Source organism: Hippoglossus hippoglossus, chromosome 3 (genome assembly GCF_009819705.1).
Source record: "Hippoglossus hippoglossus isolate fHipHip1 chromosome 3, fHipHip1.pri, whole genome shotgun sequence".
NCBI lineage: Eukaryota > Metazoa > Chordata > Actinopteri > Pleuronectiformes > Pleuronectidae > Hippoglossus > Hippoglossus hippoglossus.
This window is the reverse complement of record NC_047153.1, coordinates 15,924,707-15,948,843: the sequence shown is the minus strand read 5'-3', so window position 1 is coordinate 15,948,843 and position 24,137 is coordinate 15,924,707. Positions and strand designations below refer to the sequence as shown.

Sequence of the window (24,137 nt, the reverse complement as noted above, 5' to 3'; positions counted from 1 at the left end):
GAATCTGAAGTAATTAGTAGATTTGTGAAAACCCGAGGTGTTTGTCAGATTGTGTGTGTGTGTGTGTGTGTGTGTGTGTGTGTGTGTGTGTGTGTGTGTGTGTGTGTGTGTGTGTGTGCGTGTGTGCGTGTGTGCGCGTGCGTGCGTGGCCGGAGGCTCCCCTTGTTTATGGGAGCCCAGAGCATGCTGGGACAGCAGGGCAGTGTGTCTCTGACCTCTCCATCTGGAGCCTGCCTGGAGCTCACACTGTGTGTGTGTGTGTGTGTGTCTTGAAGGCAAAACCCTTCAGGCTGTGACTGTCCCTGAAACACTCACAAACAAGCTCGTTTGCTTTCCCCATTTCTCTCTCTCTCTCCATCCCTCCCTCCCTCCATACACACACACAACCACCTTACACCTCTCAGGACTCTGTTCAGTGGGGAAGCTAAATTTAAGCATAATGTACAGTTTGTACAGTCAGCAGAAAGCACAGAGATGTGCTCCTTACTTCCAACCGCCATCTTGTACCGTCTTCCTTTTCCCTCGCTGGCACAGCAACACACACTGTGTGTTCTCCCCTCCCCCCACTCAGTGATGCAAATTTCAGGCTTTGTGTTGTGTTGTCAGTGCATGGCCAAGACTGTAGTAGCAGGTGTGTGTGGTGTTTGCGTGCATCAGTGGTTGTCGTGTGTGCGAGTGCACATGTTGAGGCTTGTGTGTACTGGTGGGGTGGCATATGGATGCAGGGTTGGCTGGGCACTGCTATGCACACCAGGTGTGAAATGGACTGTTTAATTAAGTGCTGATGTTGTTGTAATGCATGCTGGGAGGGAGGAGGGTTGAGGAGAAGGGGCAGGGTGGGTGTGTGTGTGGTGGGGTAGAGGAGAGCACCTTCTGCCTGGCAGAGCTGCTTCTGGCTGTGCTGGGCTGTTTTGGCAAAGGTGGTGGTGGTGGTAGCAGAGGATTGGAAGGGACCATTTGGCAACACTAAATAATTTTTGTGCAGCAATGTCTTCCTGTCAGGGCTCAGTGATCCGGTGGGACTCCTTGCTCCAGCCCCTGGACTCTGTCAGTGAATCAAAGCGGCTGCTGAAGAGCCATGGTGACTTTTTCTGGCTTTTCGATTGGGTCAGTGGCTGAAGTAAAAGGTGCCATCTGCACAGGGACACTTGGCCACAGCCTCTGACCACAGTGTGGATTGTTTATTTGTTGCTGCTGCAGGTTGTATCTCGTGTGCGTATGTGTGTGTGCGCACGCGTGTGTATTAGCTTGAGCAGTCAAGTGTGGAGGCAGCCTGGGAGAGTGGGACTGGTAATAGAGGAGGCGATAGAGAAAGAAGCCTCACATAAATCACACACAGCTTGGGACTAAGACGGTGCTCTCTCTCCATTTCCCTCTTTGCTCTCTCTCCCTCCCTTCTCTTGCACCCCCCCCCCCCCCCCGACCCCATCACCACACCACCAGCACCCCCTCACACACAAAGCGAGTGACAATCAGTACAGCTAATGAAGTGCAGGTCGAGAGCTGATGAGCCCATTTCGACTCTGGGGACGAAGGCTTGTGCCTCACTCCTCCTCCTCGGTGGCTTGTGTGGCCATCTTCTCTCTGTGTAGATGGAAGGTGGGAGGAGCATGTGGCAGAAGTGACACCAGCCTGGTGCCAATCACATGCCTCATATATGATTTTTCTCCCTATCAGATGGTATGATGAAATGAGGGAGGGGACAGGGTGATTGGTATGGAAATTGGAGCAAAGGGGGTTGAAAATGAGAAAGAGAAAATCTTGGGAGAGAGGGATGGAGTCTTGATAAAGGAAAGAGGCTTACGGCCAACGCGGCTGTCTGTGGTTTAAACAGGAAGATGAGGGCCAAACATGAAAAGATACACAAAGGCATGCATGTAACGTCTCCCTGAGCCCTTAAGTATTGACGTATTGTAAATGTGATTTTGAAATTTGTGCGTTTTAGAATCTCATCTGTGTCTGTCTGTCTGGTACTGTGTTAAAAGAACAGAGGGGAAAAGGAATTAGGGTTGATTGAGAAGAAGAAGTGGTGGGTGGGTGTGTGTGTGGTGGAGCGAGCCATAGAGCTATAATAGCTGTTTGTGTGTGGTCTGCATTCAGAGGAAGGATGCTGAGAGCTGTGCGCAGAGGCTGCCAGAAGAGAATGAAACTGTCAGTCGGGCGACCCCTTGTCTCTTTTATTTCCTTCCATCATCCCCTCACCTGCCTCCCTTCTTCCTCTTTTAATTATTTAGTCTTTGCCAGTCCGCTCTGCCTCTACACGGAAAACAAGGAGGAAGAGGAGGAGATGGGGGGGGGGGGGGGGGGGGGAGAGAAATAGATGGGAGCAGAGGTCTGTTGCTTAGCAGTTCAGAGTCACTGTGATCACCGCCCCTCCTCTCCTCTCTACATCCCCCCTTCTTTCAAGCCTTATTTGTTCCCCCATCCTTGTGTATGCATGTTGTGTGTGTGAGGTGAGTGAATAGGCTGTGACACTAGAGCTGTATTAAGTGTACACCCATTCCCCAGGCTGAGTGGCCTGCTATTGATTGGCCTAGTCTTGCAGGGCAGAGTAATGGCTCTCCGAGGTGAGGTGTGTGTGGGGGGGGGGCATTAGGCCACTAATTGCCATTGTGCAGACAAGATATGCCCCCCACACCCACACTCCCACCATATCCCTCACCCCATCCCTGCCACCCACTCACCCATCTGCACCCCTTATCTCTCCGCTCTCCCCTCTGCTCCCGTCTCTCGCCTCACCTCCGCCGCACCACTCTCTCACTTGCTCCCCCCCCCCATCGCTCCCCCATCGCCCTATCATTTTTCATTGTCATGTCTCACCTCACATGTATCATCACCATCTTTTCTTCACACATCTTTTTCTCCTTCCCCCCCCCCCACACACACTGACACATAGATTTTCAGATTTTCTCTAAAGCGTCACCTTGCTGCCACTATTGATTCTTTCCATTATTTAGTAGTATTAGTCAGAATGAGGTGTTTAAAATCGGTCGATACCCCGGCTGCACCCACCAATCCGCGGACATTGTCTGTTAGGGTTATGTTGCCACGGAAACAGTGAAGAAATGGCGGCTGGGTGGAGATCTGTGGTTGCTTTTTTTTTCTGCTGGTGATAATTGGAGAGGAAGTAGACCTGAAACTGGCCTGAGGTTTTAGCTGCCTTTTTTTTTTTTTTCATGGCTGCATGCAAGCATGTTGACGATGCACAAAAGCACACTACCTGCACATGCACACACATCAAAGCACACATCGGCTGCTGTCCTTGATGCAGCACTGAAGTGTGTGTCCCATTGAGAGGGTTGTGACCCAGTTTGACTGTGTAATGCTGGGCTCGCTCTGAGCAGAGGAGACTCACAGCAGACTCTACTGTCAGGAGAAGAGGAGGCGGCTGGGAGAGAAAGAGAGAAGAAATGGGAAATGTGTAACACACAGGTTAAAATAGAGGGAAGAGAAAGATCAGGGAAGAGGAAGAGAATGTGCATCATGCAGGGGGTGAGGTAAACATAGACATTAGGAAAGATGAAATTGCAATGATATAAGTATGTGAATGTGAGCATATCATATAGCTTTGCGAGAGAAAGCGAGATGTGCAGAAAGCGAGGCATGCGACCAGACCGTGACCCTGGGTTTCCCTGGAGGGCTTTGTTAATGTGGCACCGCTACAGTACGGAGAAGCTCATTGGGCCAGCTTTTCACCACCTGCTGTGTGTGTGTGTGTGTGTGTGTGTGTGTGTGTGTGTGTGTGTGTGTGTGTGTGTGTGTGTGTGTGTGTGTGTGTGTGTGTGTGTGTGTGTGTGTGTGTGTGTGTGTGTGTGTGTTGAGGAGGGGGGCCTGTGCCTTGCTGCAAGCGCCACTGACTGTATACACGTCTAGTGTGGCTTTTCTCTCTCAAGCAGTGTGTTTTTGTGGTGTGTGTGTGTGTGTGTGTGTGTGTGTGTGTCCTGCATGTCAAGGCTGTGTGACTGTCACAGGGCCGCTCATTCTGATCACTGTCACTTCATAATAGGGGCCTAGGGCCATCCATCTGCCCCTCTCTCTCTCTGTGTGTGTGTGCGCTGCTGTTATAGTGCTGCAACCTCCTTTCATTCCCTTATGAAGGAGCCATGGGATTGTAGTGTTGTTGTATTTGCCTTTTATTAGTAAAACAACACACACTTATATAGATACCTGTTTTCTTTCACACTGCTCATGTGATTACTCTGTCTTTCTCCAGCTGCGTCCTCCATCAGCAGTGAGTCCTCTCCAGTGTCCTCCCCGGCCACCAACCACAGCTCTCCAGTCAGCACACCCAAGAGGGGCCCCCTCGGTCCAGGGCCTGTCCTGGGTCCCCCGACGTGCCACAGCGTGCCAAACACTCCACCTGTAGTCACCATTGCTCCAACAAAGACCAGCAACGGCCTCTGGAGGAACGAGGGACGCCAGGTAAAACCACATCCAGACACCTCCTCTCACTGACCTTTAGCCTCTTATCCTCCTTTCTCTTCCACCCATTTTTTCCCTTTCTGTTGCTCTCAGATTGTTCCAGTTTTATTTCTTCTCCTTTTTATATTTTCCTTTCGGTCTCTTATCTTGTTGTCCAAGCAACATTCTAGTGATCTCTTTCTTCAGCTCGCCTGCTAGCACAAACATGACCACAGACAGGCTCTCGAGGGATTAATGGATTTTGTATCTGGCCTGGAACCAGTAGTGAGGCATTATGCACTTGACATATGTACATGTGACATAGTGGGTCTATGAGTGTGTGCCCCCCTCCCCTCATCACCACCACCCCCCACGGCTCCATGCGTTAAACAATGCCAGCTGCCACTGGGACGTGGAGGTGACAGCCTCAACGGCAGCTAACATCTGTGCCCGTCCAGCCCCCCTCCTACTTGGCCCTCTTGCCCTTGGACGAGCCCCTCCCAAGTCCCCAGCCTTTAGACCCCCCCACCCCCCAACAGCATGTCCAGCCTCACCCTCTTCACTCAAGCAGCCAAGTGCATCCTCTGATTCGTCACCCCGACACCCGCTCTCTGTTACGTAGAGGGGAGAGAGGAGGAGAGCTGCTTGCTTTGATAAGGAGTGGATTATGGATTACGGCCTCGCTTTAAGCCTTGTTATCTCAGCTCAGGGCTAATGGTCGAGGCCAAGCACACAGTTATGAACGGCACTCGGCAACACGCAGAAACTCGGTGAGACACTTTGACGGTTCCCCTGAGACAGGGAGAAGGGGCACAGCGAAGGGTGAGCGAGGAGGTCAGTGTGGTAACATTCAGGCTTTTGTCTCCCCCCCTCCCTTTATGGAGTGACCCCTCCGTAGTTCAAGGGTCAACCAGAAGTGGGAGGGGGCTGCAGAAACAGGGGAGCTCTCCCAATCATGTCACCCTTTTTTTTCGCAATTCCTTCTGCATAACAAGTTTCATAGTGCAACAGAAGAAATAAAGGGACAGAAGCTTCCGCCTCTCCCTTCCACATATATTGTAGCTAATCCCTAATGTATACTGTGGTTGTGTGCTTTTGCATGGTGGCTCTGTATGTGTGTGTGTGTGTGTGTGTGTGTGTGTGTGTGTGCAAGAAGTCAAGCATGAATCCAAAAGGTCGCGTCACTGGGTTTTTGGTGCCTACAGCAGCTTGGGGCCACCCAGCTGAAGAATGGAGGAGGTTAAGGTGTGGACAAGAGGGGGTAAAGGTTGGGGGTGGGAGGCAGTAGCGGGGATGTGGTACGCAAGCTGATGTCATAGCATCTCCTCTGTTTCTGTGGTGCTGCTTCAGGGAGCACTTACAACTCTGGTAACAAAGGGCTATGTGGCTACAAAAGACATGTATACAGCTATCAAAAGGCCCCTCTTAAACAAAGAGGATACTGTCTGGAGCTTTGTTAACATCACTAATGGTTGATGAGGAAGAATGCATCAGTGCTTTTACCGTCTGCCTTTTACCTTTACCATTGTAGTCTTCTATAACCTTCTCTGGCTACAATCTATACTATTATGTTTTTGTTTGAAAATGGCATTTTCAAATTAAAATGATCTCTATCCACACGAGCGTTTTGGCTCTGCATCAGTATTAATCTCTGTTTTAAAACATATTACACGACCACTCACGTACACTGGGCATGCACCTGGTGGTGTAAACAGGGAGGCATGTGCGTCCCACTGGACAAGGGAATTGTCACAGATTTCTCGAATAATAGCTGGTCCCCTACAGCATTGTAAGATGCTGAATTTAATTGCACAAAAGCTGTTTGCAAAGACAACGGGGTCAGCAACGTTTTTAATTGATTATCCATGTTGCGTTCTACACTGGTGGCCGAGGCTAATCCAGGTTGTTATCATCCGGAAGGGGGTCATGTGATAGGAACCTGACTAATTAGCAAAGGCTAGGTCATGACCCAACCAGCAGCATTTGCAAACCACTCTGATTTAGCTGTTCTAAATCTCCGTAGCCGTGTGGATGGCAGGCGTATCTGTAGCAGAGTTCATGTGTTCATGTGTGAAAACGTAGTAGTGTGGATGTAGCATGTGTCTGCTTTTATCATCCAATATTTATGCACAATTTTCTTTTGGGTTAAGATACATGTGTGCCATTTCATGACATCCTGTGTTTTACAGGAAATGCACAGTGTTGACATAAAGTGTGATGTAGAATAACCAGAAATGAAGATATGAAGACAAAAGGAGATTTTGACAGAGGGAGGATAAATAGTTACATACAGAGGCTGTTCTCTGGATCCCCTGTAAAGCTTGTCTGTTGCATGTGTGTGCGTGTGTGTGTCCTGGTTTGTGCGTTAGAAGGGTTGATTAGTGTCTCTCTGGCTGAGATATTAGTCTTTCTTTCAGAGGGGGGTGATGGGCAAGGCAGTGAAGGGGGGAGGGCCTGGTGTGTTGGCATTTTGCTTTAATGACTGCAGGAGTCTGCTCCCGCTGCTGCCTGTAATTGCTTTTTAATTGGCAATTTGGATTCATGGCTCCATCTGAGAGGCGTAAACGAGAACTCTACAATGCACGGGGTCTCCCACCCTCACTGGGGGTTACAGGAGCCTGGCTCGCACAGAGGAAGATGCCCTGTTAATGGATGTGTCTTTGAGTCTGAGTGCTTGTATTTGTGCTCTGTAGTGTGTATATGGCCGGCTGCTGTTTATTAGTGTGTATTTGAGAATGGAAGGCTGCTTTTTTCGCCGGGGTGAGGGGTCAGAATGGGATGGCTGGTTAGATGCCCGAGTGTCTAAGGTGCCTCTCTAATGGGAACGAAGCATTCTGTCTATGGCGTGTGAGCTTTTTCAAGGTTTGACCTCTTACACCCACACCTATGCATGTTTTTCTGTAGGCATATATTCTATACACAGACCTGGATCAGGCTCTGACAGAAAAGATGACACCATAAAGATGCAACATGGCTGCCACATGCACTCATAATCATTAACAAAAACATTCTAAATTCATTGTTCTTCATCATCTCCTATAGAAGAGGAGTAAGAGTATTCATATGTAAAATGAGGAAATAAAAGCCAGTCAATTGTAAAATTGCAGAAGCACTGCAATGCTTTGTTGTTTCACAAGCATCTTTGTTCTATCGTCGTATGATGGAATTCCTGTGAAATGTTGCAGTTCAGTAGAAATCTGTAGGGACTCTTATCATGTTAACAAAAGAAATATGTCAATCATCCTGCAAAGCTACAAATGTTGTATGTGAAGATAATGTCACTAATTTATGGGCCTATCATGTAGCATCCTGTAGTAGCTAATGTGAGAACTGACGTCAGCTACGTAAACGAGGAAATATGAAACCAATTAATTGTAGCGGCCGTTCCAAAAAAAAGGCAGCGTTAGTATTTTTTACAAAGAAAGACTTGAAGCGATTGTCAGCAATGTTGAGAATAGTCTGTGGGAAGGGACCCCGAGCTGTGTTTCAGAAATCTAAAACTAAGTTTCCTACCTACTGCACCTTTTAAAAACTTAAAAAAACAACCGCATTTGATTGATATCAACTGCTGGTCACCAGGTTAATACCAGATCGTCAGTGTTCATCAAGGTTTGAATAAATTATAGCAGATCTCTGGTGTATTTATGTGCTGAGCAGGTTCTCGTGCTTTAATTTGTCATTAAAAGTAATAAGTGGAACTACAGAATAGATTTGGTTGTTCTCTGCTGTGGCAGCTTGAGGATTGAAGTTGGAGCACAAACAGAGGCAAAGGTGTAGTTGAGCATATACAGGACAAGGTGCTGGCCACTCATGACAAAACACAAGAGATGTGGTGAAGACAGGAAAACATACATTAGCCTGTAGCATCAGATGAGATAAGTTAAACTGTATTGCTCCCGCGCTGGTCAGCAGAAGGTAAACAAGAGAACATGTGAAAGTATAAAATAGATAAGAAAAAATAGGACATAAAAATCAAATAAGAAAAAAAATCAATGTACATAATATATGCCTTTCACTATACAGAATATTATGGGTAGAGAAAAGTACTTGAGTAAAGTGCAGTTCTTTCCATCAAGGAATGTTGACAGCTTTGCTAAACACTTGGTAAAACGGTTCACAGATGTGATTAAAGCAATTAATTACCTGACAGACAGTTTGATAGAAGTAACACCAGTCGCCACTCGCATGCAGTAGATCTTTATGATAGTATATGTGTGCGTGGCCTCATGGTAAAGTTCATGTGGGTCGAACATAGAAATTTGAATAAAGGTGCATGTATATTTGCCTGCCGCAAATATCTCAGGGGCTTTTTAACAGTCAGACTTCCACGCAGCCGGCAATCGTTTGTTTGTAAAGGCAGATAAAGAAAAAAGAAAAGAGGAAGCAGCAGTGAGCCAACCGAGAGCCGGGCATTCTGCGGTTTGCATGCTACTGTCTGATATTGACTTCTTTTGACATATATGAACCTGTTTTCCAGTCGGCTGCTGATTGGGAGGGACCGTCCACCTTCTCCCCTGTGCTCATAAAGCTTTGAAAGCACAGGGATGGAGTGAGTGCGGGGGTGGTTGCGGGGAGGGACAGAGGGGTTTGAGGGAATAAAGTGCCTCACTGTTTAGTGAAGTGCAACCAAACAACACGGAGCAAGCTACCAGAAAGTGGGAGGGCTAGGAAACAAAGGGGGATGTGGGGAGTCTGAACATTAGAGGCAGTTAAGATTGGATGTTGGCGCATCAGTGTCATTCTGGGTCAGTGGCTGCAGAGGAGGGCGTGGAGGTAATGGCTCACTAAATAGGATTTGTTTTATCAGGCTGCAGCGAGAGAGAGGACAGTGCCGCTGTAAGGTCTCTCTCTAATCCCAGAGGTTAATTCAGCGGGGCAAGAAGTGCCCTCTCCTCCCTCTCGCCTTCTTTATGGCTTCATCTCTCTTCCCTTTCTTCCCTCCTGATTCTTTCCAGTCGCTCGCTCGCCGCTTCAAGTCTAATTTCGCCCGGTGATGAGATAGCTGTTCCGCCACTCCGACGAAAATCCTCCTCAACTGTACACATCCCTATATAAACAATTTCCCCTTCTCCAATTTACAAGAGTTATAAATTTCCCCAGCTCTGCGTTTTTGCATTTGCAGGCCGAGGGAAACCAAACCTCGAGAAAAAATGCTCTCCCACTCGCACAGCAGGATGTCTTTGTAGCTCTGAAACGGTGTGTGTGCCTGCTGAGTGTGTGTATGTTTGTTGTGCGGATCGGATAAGTGAGACCAGGCTCGCTGCCAAAGGGAGAGAGGGAGGTGAAAGAGAAGAAGGAAGAAAGAGAGAGACCGCGAGGTAGAGGGATGTTGCTTTTTCGATTTTCTTGTCTTCCTCTGTACATGTTGGTGGGCAGGTTATGTTCGCACACAAACATACACACTCAATCAAGATCAAAATCGTATTCTCTGTGGAAGCACTGCTTTTGTGCATCTCCCACATCCTCATCAATCATACAGACGGCATCTCTCTCTTTAAATTAAAGGGTGTTTTAAACCCTTCTTATTCTGTTTCCTTCATTTTACAATAGATTTCCCTCCGAGAAGCGTCCATGTATATTTACAGGGCTTGTTGCATGTGTGAGAAAGTGGATGAAAGTTCCTGAGGTCGGAATAGAGGGAGAGTGAGGGAGGCTGCTGCGCCACACACAGGCCTATTCCCTCCCCCACCTCCCCCATCCTTGCCCCCTCACAGGATGGGCTTCATGAGACCCGACAACCATGACGGTCACAGGTCCCAACGAACAATGACCAAGAATCTCTCTCTCACCGCATCTCTCTCTCTCTCCCCAGACGGACTCAGGGCCTCGTGGGGCCAACAGGGAACGTTTGGGTGCCGAGGGGACCCTACCCCAGGAGAAGGGTGGCCCCTCTATCCCTGCCCACCTCCTGGGAAACCCCTATGCCTTCGGTCTCACCCCCGGTGCTGTCATGCAGGATTCACGTTTCCAGCCCCTCAAGTGAGTCACACACTGCTCTGCCATTTTTTGTTCTCCTGGATTTGTTTTCAAGTTTCTGAACACTCTGGTATATGGTCATTAATGAAACTCACTGGAATAAGCTGCTACAACAATCATTTGTCTTGTTGATTCTGCTGAACAAATATTTGTATACTGTTTCTTGTTGAAAACTGGTACATTTTCCCAATAGCTAACACATGCAAAACATCCAACTAATATTTTCTGATCTCTGTTGTTCCTCTACTGTTTCTTTATCCTCAGTCTGCCCAGACAGTTGTCTAACGCAGGGCCCCCTGGTCCTATACCAGAAGAGTATCTCCGTGGTTTCCGGCCCTACGCCACGGCCGAGGATGCCCTCCGCATGCCCTCGTTGCCCCTTGGCCTGGACCCCGCCACTGCAGCCGCCGCAGCTGCCTACTATCACCCCAGCTACCTGCCCCACCCCTCCTTCACACCATACAGGTAGGCCTCTCCACTCTGTCGTTTTTGTTGACTTGGCACCCATTTCCCTCTGAGAGCAAATTGTGCAAACCAGTGCATGTATCCGAAATAAGTATTTGCACTGCTTAGACTCAGCAGTAAATGCGTTCGTGTAAAGCTGACCTTGAATAGATTTTCCCAAAGCTGTAATATTTTATGTTGATTTTCTTTATTTGTATGTTATTTAACTGAGGAAGAGGTTTTGTTGAGCCTAAGAGAGATTGCGTATGTTTTGAAGATACATCAAGTTATAACAAGTCCAGTTTTCCTCTACTTTGCCTTAATTTGTTATAGTCATGGATACAATTCAAACATCCCAAATACTTGCCATTTAACTCTGTTTATCTGGAGGTTGCTTATGAATGCTTTTTGACAAATGACCATTAAAAAAAACAATTCATAAATCTGAAATAAGATTTTACCTGTTCACCACTTTTATTTGTGGATTCTTCAATTCAGAAAATAAGGTTTTGTTTTAGGTTATATGGTTACTTTCTTTCATTGGAATGACAGCATACACTGAAACATTTTTTTATGTTGAATTTACTCAGTGTTCTTGTGTCAAGTGGCTGCACAAAATAAATGTATCTAAATCAAGAGTTTCAGTAATTTAAAGTTCATTTATAAATATATGTATGGTTCAGTTGCACATTAAAAGCTATTAAATAAGCAAGATCGAAACATGCAACATTTACAAGGAGACAGGATCCTTCTTTTCAGCGTAGTAATCATACAAAAATGGATCATACTGAAATAACCAGCAGTAGAAAATGTTGCTGCAGTATTTGTTTGAAATGTGACTATATATGATCATCTGGAGTGTGTGTGTGTGTGTGTGTGTGTGTGTGTGTGTGTGTGTGTGTGTGTGTGTGTGTGTGTGTGTGTGTGTGTGTGTGTGTGTGTGTGTGTGTGTGTGTGTGTGTGTGTGTGTGTGTGTGTGTGTGTGTGTGTGTGTGTTGACAAGGGCCCTTCTTGCTTTGGGCTATCACACAGGCTGCGTGCCCCTGGTCTGTCAGCCCAGCTAGATCACAGGACTGCAGCACCCATCACACACCGCGCTGTAATGGATTTAATGAGGGGATGAGCGGTGGATGACATACACACAGAAACGCACAGTTGTGCATTAGCACACAGTGCAGTCTCTCGCTGTATCTGCTGGGTGATTGAGGTTTGCCGAGAGGCGCGGCTGCTTTCCTGAAAGATGGACGACCCTGTGATGTCACCTCTTTGGGAGATGGAGGCACACAGGTTAATGAAAGTGAACGCTGCACTGTCACACGGGGAGACTAAATTCTTCTCTTTCTCTCTCTTTTTTTATTGCAATCCTTATCTCCCAGGATGGATGACCCATTCTGCCTTTCTGCTTTGAGGTCACCTTTCTATCAGCTGCCAGCAGGGGGAGCTTTGCCCCCCATGCATCCCTCTGTTCACATGCACCTGCAAGGGGTCCGCTACCCTGGAGATTTCACACACCCTTCAATGTCAGCACTGCAGTCTGAGAGGTAAAGGCCCCCGCACTCACACATACAACAACATGTTTAGATATCAGCTGTGATTATGAATATCTAAATTTAATTTCTAATTTAACGTCCATCCTCTTTCTGCTTGTGTTTCCCCTGACCACTGCTTTTTTTATAGGCTTCAGCTGGAGGATGAGCTGCGGCATAGAGAGAGGGACCGCGAACGGGAGCGCGAAAAGGAAAGAGAGCGCGAGGCGGAGAGAGAGAAGGAGCGGGAGAGAGAACGAGAGAGAGAGCGGGAGAAGGAGCTGGAGAGGGAGAGGGAGAGAGAGCGGGAGCGAGAAAGGGATCGTGAGAGGGAACGGGAGAAGGAGAGAGAAAGGGAGAAGGAGCTGGAGAGGCAGAAGGAGAGAGCGCTGAGGGAGAAGGAGCTGCTGGCATCCAAGGCCATGGAGAGCCACTATCTGGCTGAGCTCCACGCCATCAGGGGGCAGGAAGACCGAACCAAGCCTGAGAGACTCACCCCTAATCGGGCTGGTATGTGTCTGGCTTCCCCTGTAGCTTCGATTCACTTCGATTAGATAAGATTACCCTTTATTGTCAGTCTCTTCTGAAAATTGTCTTGCATCCCAAGACTTCCATTTCCTTACATAAATACAAACGTATAATAACAGAACAGAACAAAAATAAAACGCATGTACACTTGTCCACAAATTAATTAATGGAAAGAAAATGAATCTGCAGCAATTGCTGCAGGTTAATAATGTATAGATATAATCTGAAACAATTCTTCATTAAAATATCTAAAAACAACTAGACCTAGGTTATATATTTTGTTGACTTGTGTACTTACATTATCCAAAATGTTCAGACCAGGAAAATGTTTTATTCAATGTAACTTTTAATTGCATCATATCTTTTAAAAACAGACTAATAGCCAGTCAGCTGTTTTTTCCTTCCTCTGAAAACATTATCTGATCTGTGAAAATGTCTTACTCTCCTATGAAAGTTTTGGGATTTGGACTGTTGGTCACTTAGAAGTCTTGGTTATCCACACTTACGATGGGCATTTCTAACTATTTTCTATCATTTTATACAAACCCATGCACTGATGAGATGAGAAAATAAGCTTCAAATGAAAATAATTGGTTGGAGCCCTTTAATAACCAAGTGTCTGACCTTTCTCCCTCTCTCTGCAGATAAAACCAAAGAGCCCGCCCTCCCCGCTCCCAAACCCGTCCCGCCAGGACTCCACTCTTCAATGGTTCAATCGCATCATCCCGTCCCCGGTTTAATCTCAGGCCACGGACTCTTCATGGGACCCGGCGCTGTCGGGACGGGGCTCTCGGCCGCGCTGCTCGCTCAGAGGAACAACGAGGAGGAGAGGTGGTTGGCGCGGCAACGTAAGCTGCGGCAGGAGAAGGAGGATCGTCAGTACCAGGTGTCTGAGTTTCGTCAGCAGGTTCTGGAGCAGCACTTGGACTTGGGCCGGCCGGCTGACGCAGCAGATCACAGGACAGACGCACACAGGTGAGACAGACAGCAATGTGCAGATATTTCAAACCTACTTAGATTTAATAAATCATACGATGCAGAAGCATTTATTCCCGGTTGCAGTTGATAGAGACAAGCTGCATTAAAAAGGTATTCATGATTTCAGTGCACACCTTATTTTTGGGGTGTTCGTCTGTCCCTGCTCGCCTGATGGGGACAGTTGTGCTTTTGTTTTGAAGCCTCAGAAGCTGGCAGGCTTTAGAAGTTTGTTTTCAGGCAGGGCTGAAAAAAAAAAGATAAACCCTGTCAGAAGCATCACATCTACTCTATTTCTGTCCTTGCTACCTTCCAGGCCTGACACGTAGGAAAACAGGCAGCTATGTTTAGATGTCGACGTAGGGTCCTGATGAGTGCTGTACCATGAGAAGTGGGCAGCGGTTTAATACAGGCAGCGAGTACGACGGCTAAGATACACAAAGGCTAATTCTTAGCTAATCCTCTCAACCCTGCACGGCCTAAGCCCCCGACTTACCCTGCTTTGTTACTGTGACTGTGTTTGTGTTGTTGTGTGCGATTTAGGAGTGAGGTTGTGGTTAATGCTGAACTCGGAGGACGACAACACACACACACGCACGTCTGCTATCAGTAACCCTTTGGTATAATCACAGAATCACAGCTCATGCAGAATCTCTCTGCAGATTTCGGATAACACACGCATTTGCTGACACACACACACACGTATGAAACGCAAACACAAACGGGAAGCACAGATAATTTGACTGGTCATGCAGCTTGCACTCATGCCAGGTTTCATTTGGAAAGATGCTCCAGACATTACCTATCAGCCATCTGCTTTTCCCTCTTCCTCACTTTCGCTTCTTCTTCTTCTTCTTCTTTTTAGCCACCATACCTTTTCTCCTCTTCAACCTCGTTCTCCCTCTAGATTTATTCTTCTTCTCTCTAATATAATTAAATGTCATTCCTTTCTAACAATCCATCATTCTCCTCTCCACTCCAATGTAAGTCCTTTACTTCTCTGCCTGTCTGTCTGTCAGGAAAACATTTCTCCTGGCCCTTCTGAACTTTCTCGCCTTTGCTCTCTCTCCCTCTCTCTGTGTGTGTGTGTGTGTGTGTGTGTGTGTGTGTGTGTGTGTGTGTGTGTGTGTGTGTGTGTGTGTGTGTGTGTGTGTGTGTGTGTGTGTGTGTGTGTGTGTGTGTGTGTGTGTGTGTGTGTGTGTGTGTGTGTGTGTGTGCCACACTTCAAGGGCCTAACAGATCAAACCAGGCCTGTATATCTGGAGGACAGTGTGTGCCTTGGCCACATCCTCACTCTGCTCTGGGCTACTCTGTCTGGGCTTGATAACACTGCTTTGCACAGACACCCACACACTTACTCACAGGGTGTGTGTCATTGCATAGAATGTGTGATTGGGAAACACTATTTCTCAACACATTGTGCTCTATGTCTAACAGCTATGCACCATCCCTGTTCCATTGTATCTCCACAGATCCATAACAAATCACCATGAACCAGGAAGCCGGGACCTGCACGCTCACTTAGGTGCCCCTCCTCCCCTCATCTCCCCCAAACCTCCACAACCACCACGCGAACACCACCCTCCACCTCCCACCACCCTGTGGAACCCCGCATCTCTCATAGAAACAACCTCAGATTCCAGACGTAACCACGAGCCCTCAGGGATGGGACACTACGAGCTCAGTCGGCTACCCCCGGGGCCCTCCAAATTTGAGGACGTAGCCCGTAGGAGAGACGGGGGAGCAATGGAGAAGTACACCCAAATGAGAGGTCCTCCGGGCCTGACGGAGCCCAGCACATTCCTTGCTGATCTGGAGAAATCCACGCAGTCTTTCTTCAGCCAGCAGAGGTCATCGCTGTCGCTGTCCAGCCAGTACGAGCTGGAGGGAGCTGTGAAAGGCAACGCTGGACAAAAGAGCTTCCAGGGACACCCAGGGCTCAGTAGACACGGACAAGGGCTAGGACTAATCGCTGGGTCAGGGATGGGACAGGTAGCTACACTGGGAATGGGCCCAGACACAATGCTGATCTACGATGAGTACCTTCAGCAGCACCGAAGGCCAATCAGCAAGCTGGACCTGGAGGAGAAGAGGAGAAGGGAGGCGAGAGAGAAAGGTAAAATAGGTCTATTGTTACCTACCCTCAGCACACGCTAGTCACGGAATGTTTAATGTGATGAATCAACTTTTTAGAAAATGTAAGTGCAGTATCAGTAAATGCGTCTGTGTCTGCTGCAGGTTATTACTATGAGCTGGATGACTCGTATGATGAGAGTGATGAAGAGGAGGTGAAAGCCCATCTCAGGAGAGTGGCAGAGCAGCCCCCACTCAAACTGGATGACTCCAGCGAGGTAAAGCACACCTGCCGACACACACGTCTCCTGTGCCTTCCATGATGGAAGCACACACAAGCACTCGTGATAAAACATTGCAGTAAGGTGATGTTTTTTCTTTTTGCTTCTCTGAGCAGAAAGTGGACTTTCTGGGAGTGTTTGGCCTGACCACAGCGGGCCGGCGGGACGAGCTGGTGCAGCAGAAGAGACGGAAGAGGAGGAGGATGCTCAGGGAGCGCAGCCCCTCTCCACCTGCATCGCAATCGAAACGCACTCCTCCTCCCCCCCAACTCAGCACGCGCTTCACCCCGGAGGAGATGGACCAAGCGCCGGAGCTGGAGGATAAGAAGCGGTTCCTCACCATGTTCAAACTGTCCCATGTCACTGTGCAGCAGAGAAAAGGTAAAAGGGAGTTTATAGTGACGTATACATGAAGCAACACAAATTGTTTTTTCCCAAAATCCCCAAAACATCCCAAAAACATGTTCCAGTCTCTTCCGTCTTGTGATCTCTGGTGTCACGTGCAGCAGAAATTTGTTCTACAATTGGCTAAAACTTCTGGACCTGCAACCTTAAAAGATTCTCCCTCTCCTGATGATCACAGCAGCTCCATTTGCAACATCACATCCGATTTGGACGATAGACAAAGATGTACAAATTTAACTCAACATTAGAATCACTAAAACATTTCCAGTCCCTTCAACGTACAGCACATCTGTGCTTAAGTTAAACGTTGTTGTACCGAGGAATATTTCTGGTTCGACGATTACAGTTTGCCTTCACTTTTCAGGTCCTGGTTGGGGTCAGAGACGATAGTGTTGCTTTCTAGCCGTTTTGTTGTTTCAGGAGCCACATTAGTTAGTGTAATAATGAACCGTTTGTGAAGATGCCTCTTAGCTACTCTTAATTAAATAAACCGCATCTTACTTACTGTTTAAGTAATGAGTTGGTGTGCTTTGATTGATCTTGATAAATACTAAACAATAATAATAATAAAAACATTGTCTTTAGGAATTGCATAGCATTGTTTCAGCAAGGTGACTACAAACCACTACCTCATAGGACTGACCTGGTGCCTGTTACATTCCACTCAGCATTACTCCATTACTCATATCATGTCTCAGTTTTTGACCTTTTTTTTTTATTTCAGCAAAGAAAGACTGATCACATGATCAGAATCAGAAATACTTTATTGATACCAGGGGGAAATTGTGTTTGTTACAATTGCTCCATGCAAGAGTAGAAATATAAGCATATAAAGATTAAAAAATATAAAATAAAATATGAAATATATACAATATGTGCGTTCTTTCAGCTTTTAGAGAGCAGCCTCCTCCGTCAGCTCTATAGCTTCCTGATTCTGCACTTCAGGGCTCTGCCTGTGTCATGTTGTCATTAACATGTTGACTCAAGCTTTGAAAAAAAAAAAAGCATAGAGGGTGTAGCATGTGTTAAGCAATGTATGTGTAATTCAATACTTTACATTGCCTTAAAAAGGTTGAGGTGGTGTCAAGCATGCAGCTACACACAGGCACGCACACACACACACACACACACACACACACACACACACTTCACTGATGAGGAATTGGGAGCAGCAGCAGTGTGTTTCGTTACCGTCTAAACCTTCTTGATTTACTGTTTGCTGCCTACAGAGGGCAGTGCACAGACTTACAAACATGCCACTAGGAAGCATCACTGCTTATGGAATTGTTAGATACATGCAGGCAGGACTTATGCTACAAAGGTTTTACACATTGTTCTTTATCTCTGTCTCTCAGATAATGAAAAAGTGGTGGAGCTGCTTCAGTCCATTAAAGAAAAGAGTGTACCCCTTGATACCATCATACATGCCACTCATCCACTGTGTAAGAGCCCCTCAGCTCAGATCACAGGTGAGACACTTACTAAGAAACATAAACATGCACACTTGCTCAAGTAGTCTATTGGGTTAGAGGTTTATTCAGTTGTATAGGAGATGCATCTAAGGAACAACAGTTTCTAATAGCAACGTTTGTAGGTAATGTAGATCTTGACCTCATCTTGACTCAACATGTGTTCAAATGATTGCAGATTCTGCCTGTGCCCAGCCTCCCTCTGAATCAGAGGACCACAACAACGTCAGACCACACAGCCCCTCCTCGCATTGCCCAGCGTCCCCCAGTGGCCACCCGAAACCCCTCGGGGACACATTAAGACCAAAGGAACCCCCTTCTCCAGCTGTCTACCCAGACAAGGCCCGGGGGCCCAGCGAAGCACCGATCTCTAAGAGGAGCTCCAGTCTGCTCAACAGCTTGCGGCCCGCGCTCCCCCACCAGGCGAAAGAGGGCCATCACAGCATCAACGGACGCACCAAACCCTGGGACAGCTTCACCCCGGAAGAATTTGCTCAGCAATTCCATGATTCTGTGCTTCAGTCCACTCAGAAGGCGCTGCAGAAACACAAAGGTAAGAAATATGTTTGCAAAGGTGACTAATGAGCAGCAGAATGATACTGAGGTGCAACCTCCAGGTCTGCCAGGTCTACTGTTATGTTTTAAAGTACAACACGTAATTCATAAACAGCAGATTTGTTCTCTGATTTCTCTGTTTCTGATTAAAATAAAGAGAATTTTCTTATAGGGTCGATTGAATCAAAATTTAGAGCTTCAAATAATTATTTTCATTGTTGATTATGTTTTAAATATGTCCTTAAGGCTATAACTTGCAATTATTTTGATCATTAATCAATCTCTTTATAAATTAATAGATTCACAATTTTCTGTATCAAATGTACAAAAACATGTCTCCACAAAGAAAAGGCTTCTGCATGATAAATGGCTTAAACAATCAATATATTTTCAAAATTGTCTGTTTTGTTATCTCTTGATAGTAGTTTTCTGTATTAAATATATAAAAAAGGATAAATCCATTCCTCTCTGCCATCTTGTCCTCTAGGTGGAGCCCCAGGGATGTCGGAGTCGTCCCACCTCCAGGAGTCGTCAGTTCACTACAACATTCCAGAGCTGCAGAGCGCCCCTGGCCGACCGCCGCCGCCGCCACCGCCACACTCACAGGCTCACTCCAATGCACATCCATTTCCACATCCGCTCTCGCACTCTCACCTTCAACCCAACGGGCAGCACTTCTCAGTGCCGCTGCAGCGGGAGGCGCCGGGGGCGAGAGAAGGCCCCTCTGGTCCAGAGGACTCTGAGGAAGAGGAGGATGAGGAGGAAGAGGAGCCTCCTGCCTCCAAGTGGCGGGGAATTGAATCTATATTTGAAGCTTATCAGGAATATGTAGAAGGTAAGCAGCCACACTGAATATGCAGTGATTGTACTAACTCTGCTGCTGCTGTAAAAACCTCAGGCCTTGTTTTCCCCATAAAACTGATCACATCACTTTGCACTTCATGAATTAGTGCTTCTCTTTGTTACTTATGTTTCTGAGATCAATTCATTCTAATGGTTTACATTGCTTTCACAACAGTAAATATAACTGGAGACTAAATACACAAAATTGTAACATTGTAACATTTAATTCATAAAAAATAATATTTATAAAAGGCTTAAACACTGGTAAACAATACCAAAGAAGACTAAAGATTTTCAGGTTGTTGTAGCATTCTCTTGTCACTAGAGGGTGGTATTTATCCTTTCCACACAGCTCAGTTATGTCTAAATATATTTAATTCTATTTAATCAGAGATTCTCATTGAGATTAAGATTTATTTTCTATGAGAGAATTGTGTCGTCTTGGTCTTTTTGATTGTTTCTTTTTCTCAATTATTCAACTCAAGAACCAAGGAATTATGAAAAACGGTTACGAGAGTCAATAAAAAATATCAGATAGTAAAACTTAAACGTGTCTGAAGGAAATGTAAGATTCTGATTCAGGGGCAGTTTGTAGTTCATCTCATTTTACTGGTGCGGAGTTCCTGAAACATGTTTTTCCAATGTTCCTTCCTGCAACTCAGGGATGTTTAAGTAGTTATTGGACTGTGCACTGTTGATACTAGATTTAAATGAGAGAGGAGATTTTAAAAAGAATAACACAAGATCCTGTTTCTTCTCGACTGTGGGAGTGCACTATGATACACAGTGTTGAAGTGCTGAGTGATGATGAGGCAGCATGATAATAAGGAATGTCATCATAGTCAGCGGCAGACATGATCATTACTGCACAGTAGTTTTTCAGTTGGATGAAGACAGACTTCCTTTAATCCTCTACAAGAAGTGTCTAAGAATGATTTAATCAAGTGTTGAATGTGAGTCTTGAATATTAGTCTACTTGTAAACACAGTATTTTACAATTCAACAGGAGCATTTAAGGATTTAATGGCAGGATGTTCAGAGATACTTGTGGAGGTGGAAAAAAAACCATGTACTTAAACTAGTAACTGATGTGAGATGTATAATCATGGAAAATAATGGATTTTTTCACAATATGTATATAAGTCAAGGACAGAGACCATCTTTAAGAAAAATGGATTTGATCTGTAACATAGTCACTGTTGTCACTGTTCAATATATTCAGTCTGCTGCAGACCCTTTTTACTGTCTTCATTTCTTTATAGTTCTCTAACCCCTGTTGTGTTTTTTCTTTTTTCCTCTAGAGCAAAGTCTGGAGCGGCAAGTGTTGCAGAGCCAGTGTCGAAGACTAGAAGCTCACAACTACAACCTCAGTCTGACTGCTGAGCAGCTGTCTCATAGCATGGGGGTAAGTTTTACACACACACACACACACACACACACACACACACACACACACACACACACACACACCCCCCCACTGCTAGTGTGAGTCTGTGACTTCTAATGTTTGCTTTTTGGATTGTCTATGTGCATGCACAACATGCACAGAGTGAACAAAATAGCTCAACAACTACAAAGCTACTAACTGAAGTAACTACACCACTGGCAAGTCATTGATTGAATGTTGATTTGCAGCATAGCAGGACGATTTCTGCACATTAATAGAAGGTGCTGCTCTGTAATGTAGAATGAAATCATATATATATATTATCATATGTATAATCCTAGAACTAGAGGCTTTAACTGTTTAAAAATACATACATGCAATTCTTTATTATTCAATTACTTTTTTCATTGTTGTATATCTGAAATCCCATCCTCATTCTTGTTGGTTTCTTTGTAAATCTTATGTTTCCCTTATTCCCTTTCTTCCTCTGTGGTTGTGCAGGAGCTGATGTCCCAGAGACAGAAGTTGGCATTGGAGCGGGAGAAGTTACAAACAGAGCTGGAGCACTTCAGGAAGTGTTTAACGCTGCCACAGACACACTGGCCGAGAGGCGGCCATTACAAAGGCTACCCTCCCAGGTGACCCCGACACGCCGACCTGATGGCTCCCGGGCCGCGGCCACCTCCCTTTTCAGACTTGACACCCAGAGTTTATTTTTCATAGCCTGGTCCGCGTGGCTCTGCAGAGGAGAGCGTGGCAGGCTAGATAAGATGAATGAATGGACAGAGTGAATGGATTGATGAATGCACAGGAGACGGGAACGTTCAGTGAAGGGCAGGCAGTCTTTGGATTGTGGCCAGCCAGGGCCTGCGCCACAAGCCACCAACCGTGTGCCAATGTAGCCAACCCCCTGAGATCAGCGTGAGTTCCGGGGCAGGAGTACCTGAAGCTCAACACAAACACACACATGCACCTGCTTCTCACACACTCTTCGGTCCCTGCGGCTCTATTGTTCAGTCCCTGCCTCCCTCACTGCCACATCTACAGACAATCCTGCCAATGAGGGAGCAGCTGCCCAAGGAGGGGTGTCGTCAACAGACTCCAAAAATCTCCAAACGAAGGCTCCTGGCCAGTCGGGACGGATTTTCATCACAGCGGCCACATGAGTTTTTGAACTGGAAATGCACTTACGAATAAAACGCTGAAGAACTACCTGGTGGTACTGTGTTACAACAAAGAACTGCTCAACATTAGGGAAGAACTTAGAAAAATGCACATTTTTTTGGAAAGAATTAAGGAAATGTTTTATTTCGAAATAGAAAATTTGAGAATTAAGAATTTTAAAAGGTGCTTCAGCCTTGTATTGTATATAATATGAAGACTTAAAAAGAATTTTGTATGTTTTTATTACTTTAATCATTGTTCTTTTAAAAGAAAGCCTGCCATTTTTATATGTTTATGCTTTTTTGGGTTGGAAAAAGAAAAGCCTTGCTTTTAGTGTTTGTACTGCTGCTGGCCAGAACAGCTCATTCTGAGACATTTAGCAGAGTGAGAGCAAACAGGATACACGCCTCCTCTTCTCGTTACTCTCTCCTGGCTCTACGCAGCCCAGACCCAGCCACAGCCGGACCCCCGAGCTCAGAGAAGCTCAGTCAGAGGTCCTGAGACTTGGCTCCTGCCCTGTTACACCCCTCCCCCCCTCCCACCTCCTTCACAGCAACATGTCTCTGTTTTAATCACCGTTTCAACAGCTCCTCCTGTCGGCTTCACCGCTGCTGACATTATCTCCACATACACAACTCGAGATCCAGTGACACCTTAAGCTTTTCACTCACTCGTTTAGTTTCTAAAGACATGAAGAGTCTCTTTAAGCAGCCGCCTGATGAAAACTGGTTCTTGATGCTTTCTCTTAATGTCCGACCTTCACCTTCATTTCGACGTAATGTAGCATTGGACTGAAACATGAGGTTTGCATAATGTTCCGCCTTTTAAGATCAAGCCCTTAACGTCATGACAGGATATAGTGCCAAAATAAAAATAAAAAAATTAAATCGTAGCATCTCGGATTTTTGATTTAAAACGGAGTTGAAATTAGGTAGCCAAACATTCAAACCAGAACGGCCATCTTCCACTTCATCACACGCCTCCTTCCCGCATATCCCCCATTTTTTTAGGACCCTCGCTACCCAAAGTTGCCAACAAGTTACAAATAAACTGGAAATCACAAAGTCAATTCAAACTGGGTTTTTCCTAGTACACATATAAACAGAAAGGTTTGATTTACCTGGTCTCTGTACCTGTTTACAACCCGTCTGCCCTCCTCCTGACTCTGCTCGTTTCACACTGACACCCTGTCCGATAACTCGTGTCCCCTCACCTCATGGTCCTATGTGGGATCGTAAACCCAAGAGCTCATCTACTCCGGGTATAGATTATAAATTTTTGGTGGTGGGATAAGAGATTTCATCTTTTTAAAGTAAAAAAGAATTTGAAAATGTGCATAAAGTTAACTTATAAAAGACTAAAGCACAATTAGTTACTACTTAAGACTTACCCCATACTTAAAATATAGGATTTACAAGTGCCTCAAGAATTTGGGAGCATGTGAATGAGTTGCAGTCCTCATGGACATTTTACACATAAAATTATAGATTAGGGACATTTCATATTGTCTTTGTCTCCTTTCAGATATGTGCATGTCAACGGGTACAGAATCCCTTTATCCAAAAGCATCTCCAAGAATCAATTTTATCATAACACATTTTTTTATGAATGAGGCCTCAGAGGATCAGAGGGATACGGTATAATCTGTCATTTTTACAGAGCAGAAAAGAGCCGAGAGCGCAGCCCACCAGTTAATGAAGGAGCACGCACACTGAGGGAAGCAGCCAATCAGCTGGGGAGGACGGTGCCGTACAGCGAGCCCCGCTTACCCAGCATCCCCTGTGTCTCCAACCCACGCACGCCCATGCAATAGCCCCCTTACTCAGTGGAGGATGTCTAGATGCTGTGAAATCCTGTTTTTAAAATGTACTTGTTTGAATTCATTGTAATGTAATATATTCTTTGTTGAATGTAGTAATTAGGTATTTATGAATATATGGCTGTGATTTCAGACAAAAAAGAAAATAAAATATTTCAAAAATGTTAAATACCAACCTTTGTCTGTTTGTGGGTGCTGGTAGAGTTATTTAACAATTTCACAGAGGCAGAGAAAAACAAATCACACGTGCTGCATAAATTAAAAAGCAAAGATTCCTGGACATTTTCATAA

The 24,137-nt window shown here is 45.8% G+C and overlaps 1 protein-coding gene across 3 annotated transcripts in view; it reads left to right on the top strand.

Annotated features, from left to right (window-relative positions):
* The window catches only part of gse1 (Gse1 coiled-coil protein), a 171,783-nt gene extending 147,761 nt beyond the window's left edge, over positions 1-24,022 (top strand). Inside the window, exons 4-18 of one of the 3 annotated variants that reach the window (XR_004613507.1) lie at positions 4,214-4,422; positions 10,214-10,380; positions 10,642-10,842; positions 12,198-12,362; positions 12,499-12,857; positions 13,520-13,850; positions 15,323-15,966; positions 16,089-16,201; positions 16,321-16,585; positions 17,965-18,078; positions 18,257-18,631; positions 19,121-19,468; positions 20,778-20,881; positions 21,365-23,288; positions 23,324-24,022. Coding sequence is in view for 2 of the 3 variants with exons in the window: in XM_034581725.1 (XP_034437616.1) it covers positions 4,214-4,422; positions 10,214-10,380; positions 10,642-10,842; positions 12,198-12,362; positions 12,499-12,857; positions 13,520-13,850; positions 15,323-15,966; positions 16,089-16,201; positions 16,321-16,585; positions 17,965-18,078; positions 18,257-18,631; positions 19,121-19,468; positions 20,778-20,881; positions 21,365-21,505 (3,536 nt within the window). In the remaining variant the exon portion in view is untranslated. Of the gene's footprint in view, positions 1-4,213; positions 4,423-10,213; positions 10,381-10,641; positions 10,843-12,197; positions 12,363-12,498; positions 12,858-13,519; positions 13,851-15,322; positions 15,967-16,088; positions 16,202-16,320; positions 16,586-17,964; positions 18,079-18,256; positions 18,632-19,120; positions 19,469-20,777; positions 20,882-21,364 lie in introns of all 3 variants that reach the window. The other 2 variants (XM_034581725.1, XM_034581726.1) reach the window with 2 other exon arrangements.
* Positions 24,023-24,137: the final 115 nt, after the last annotated feature.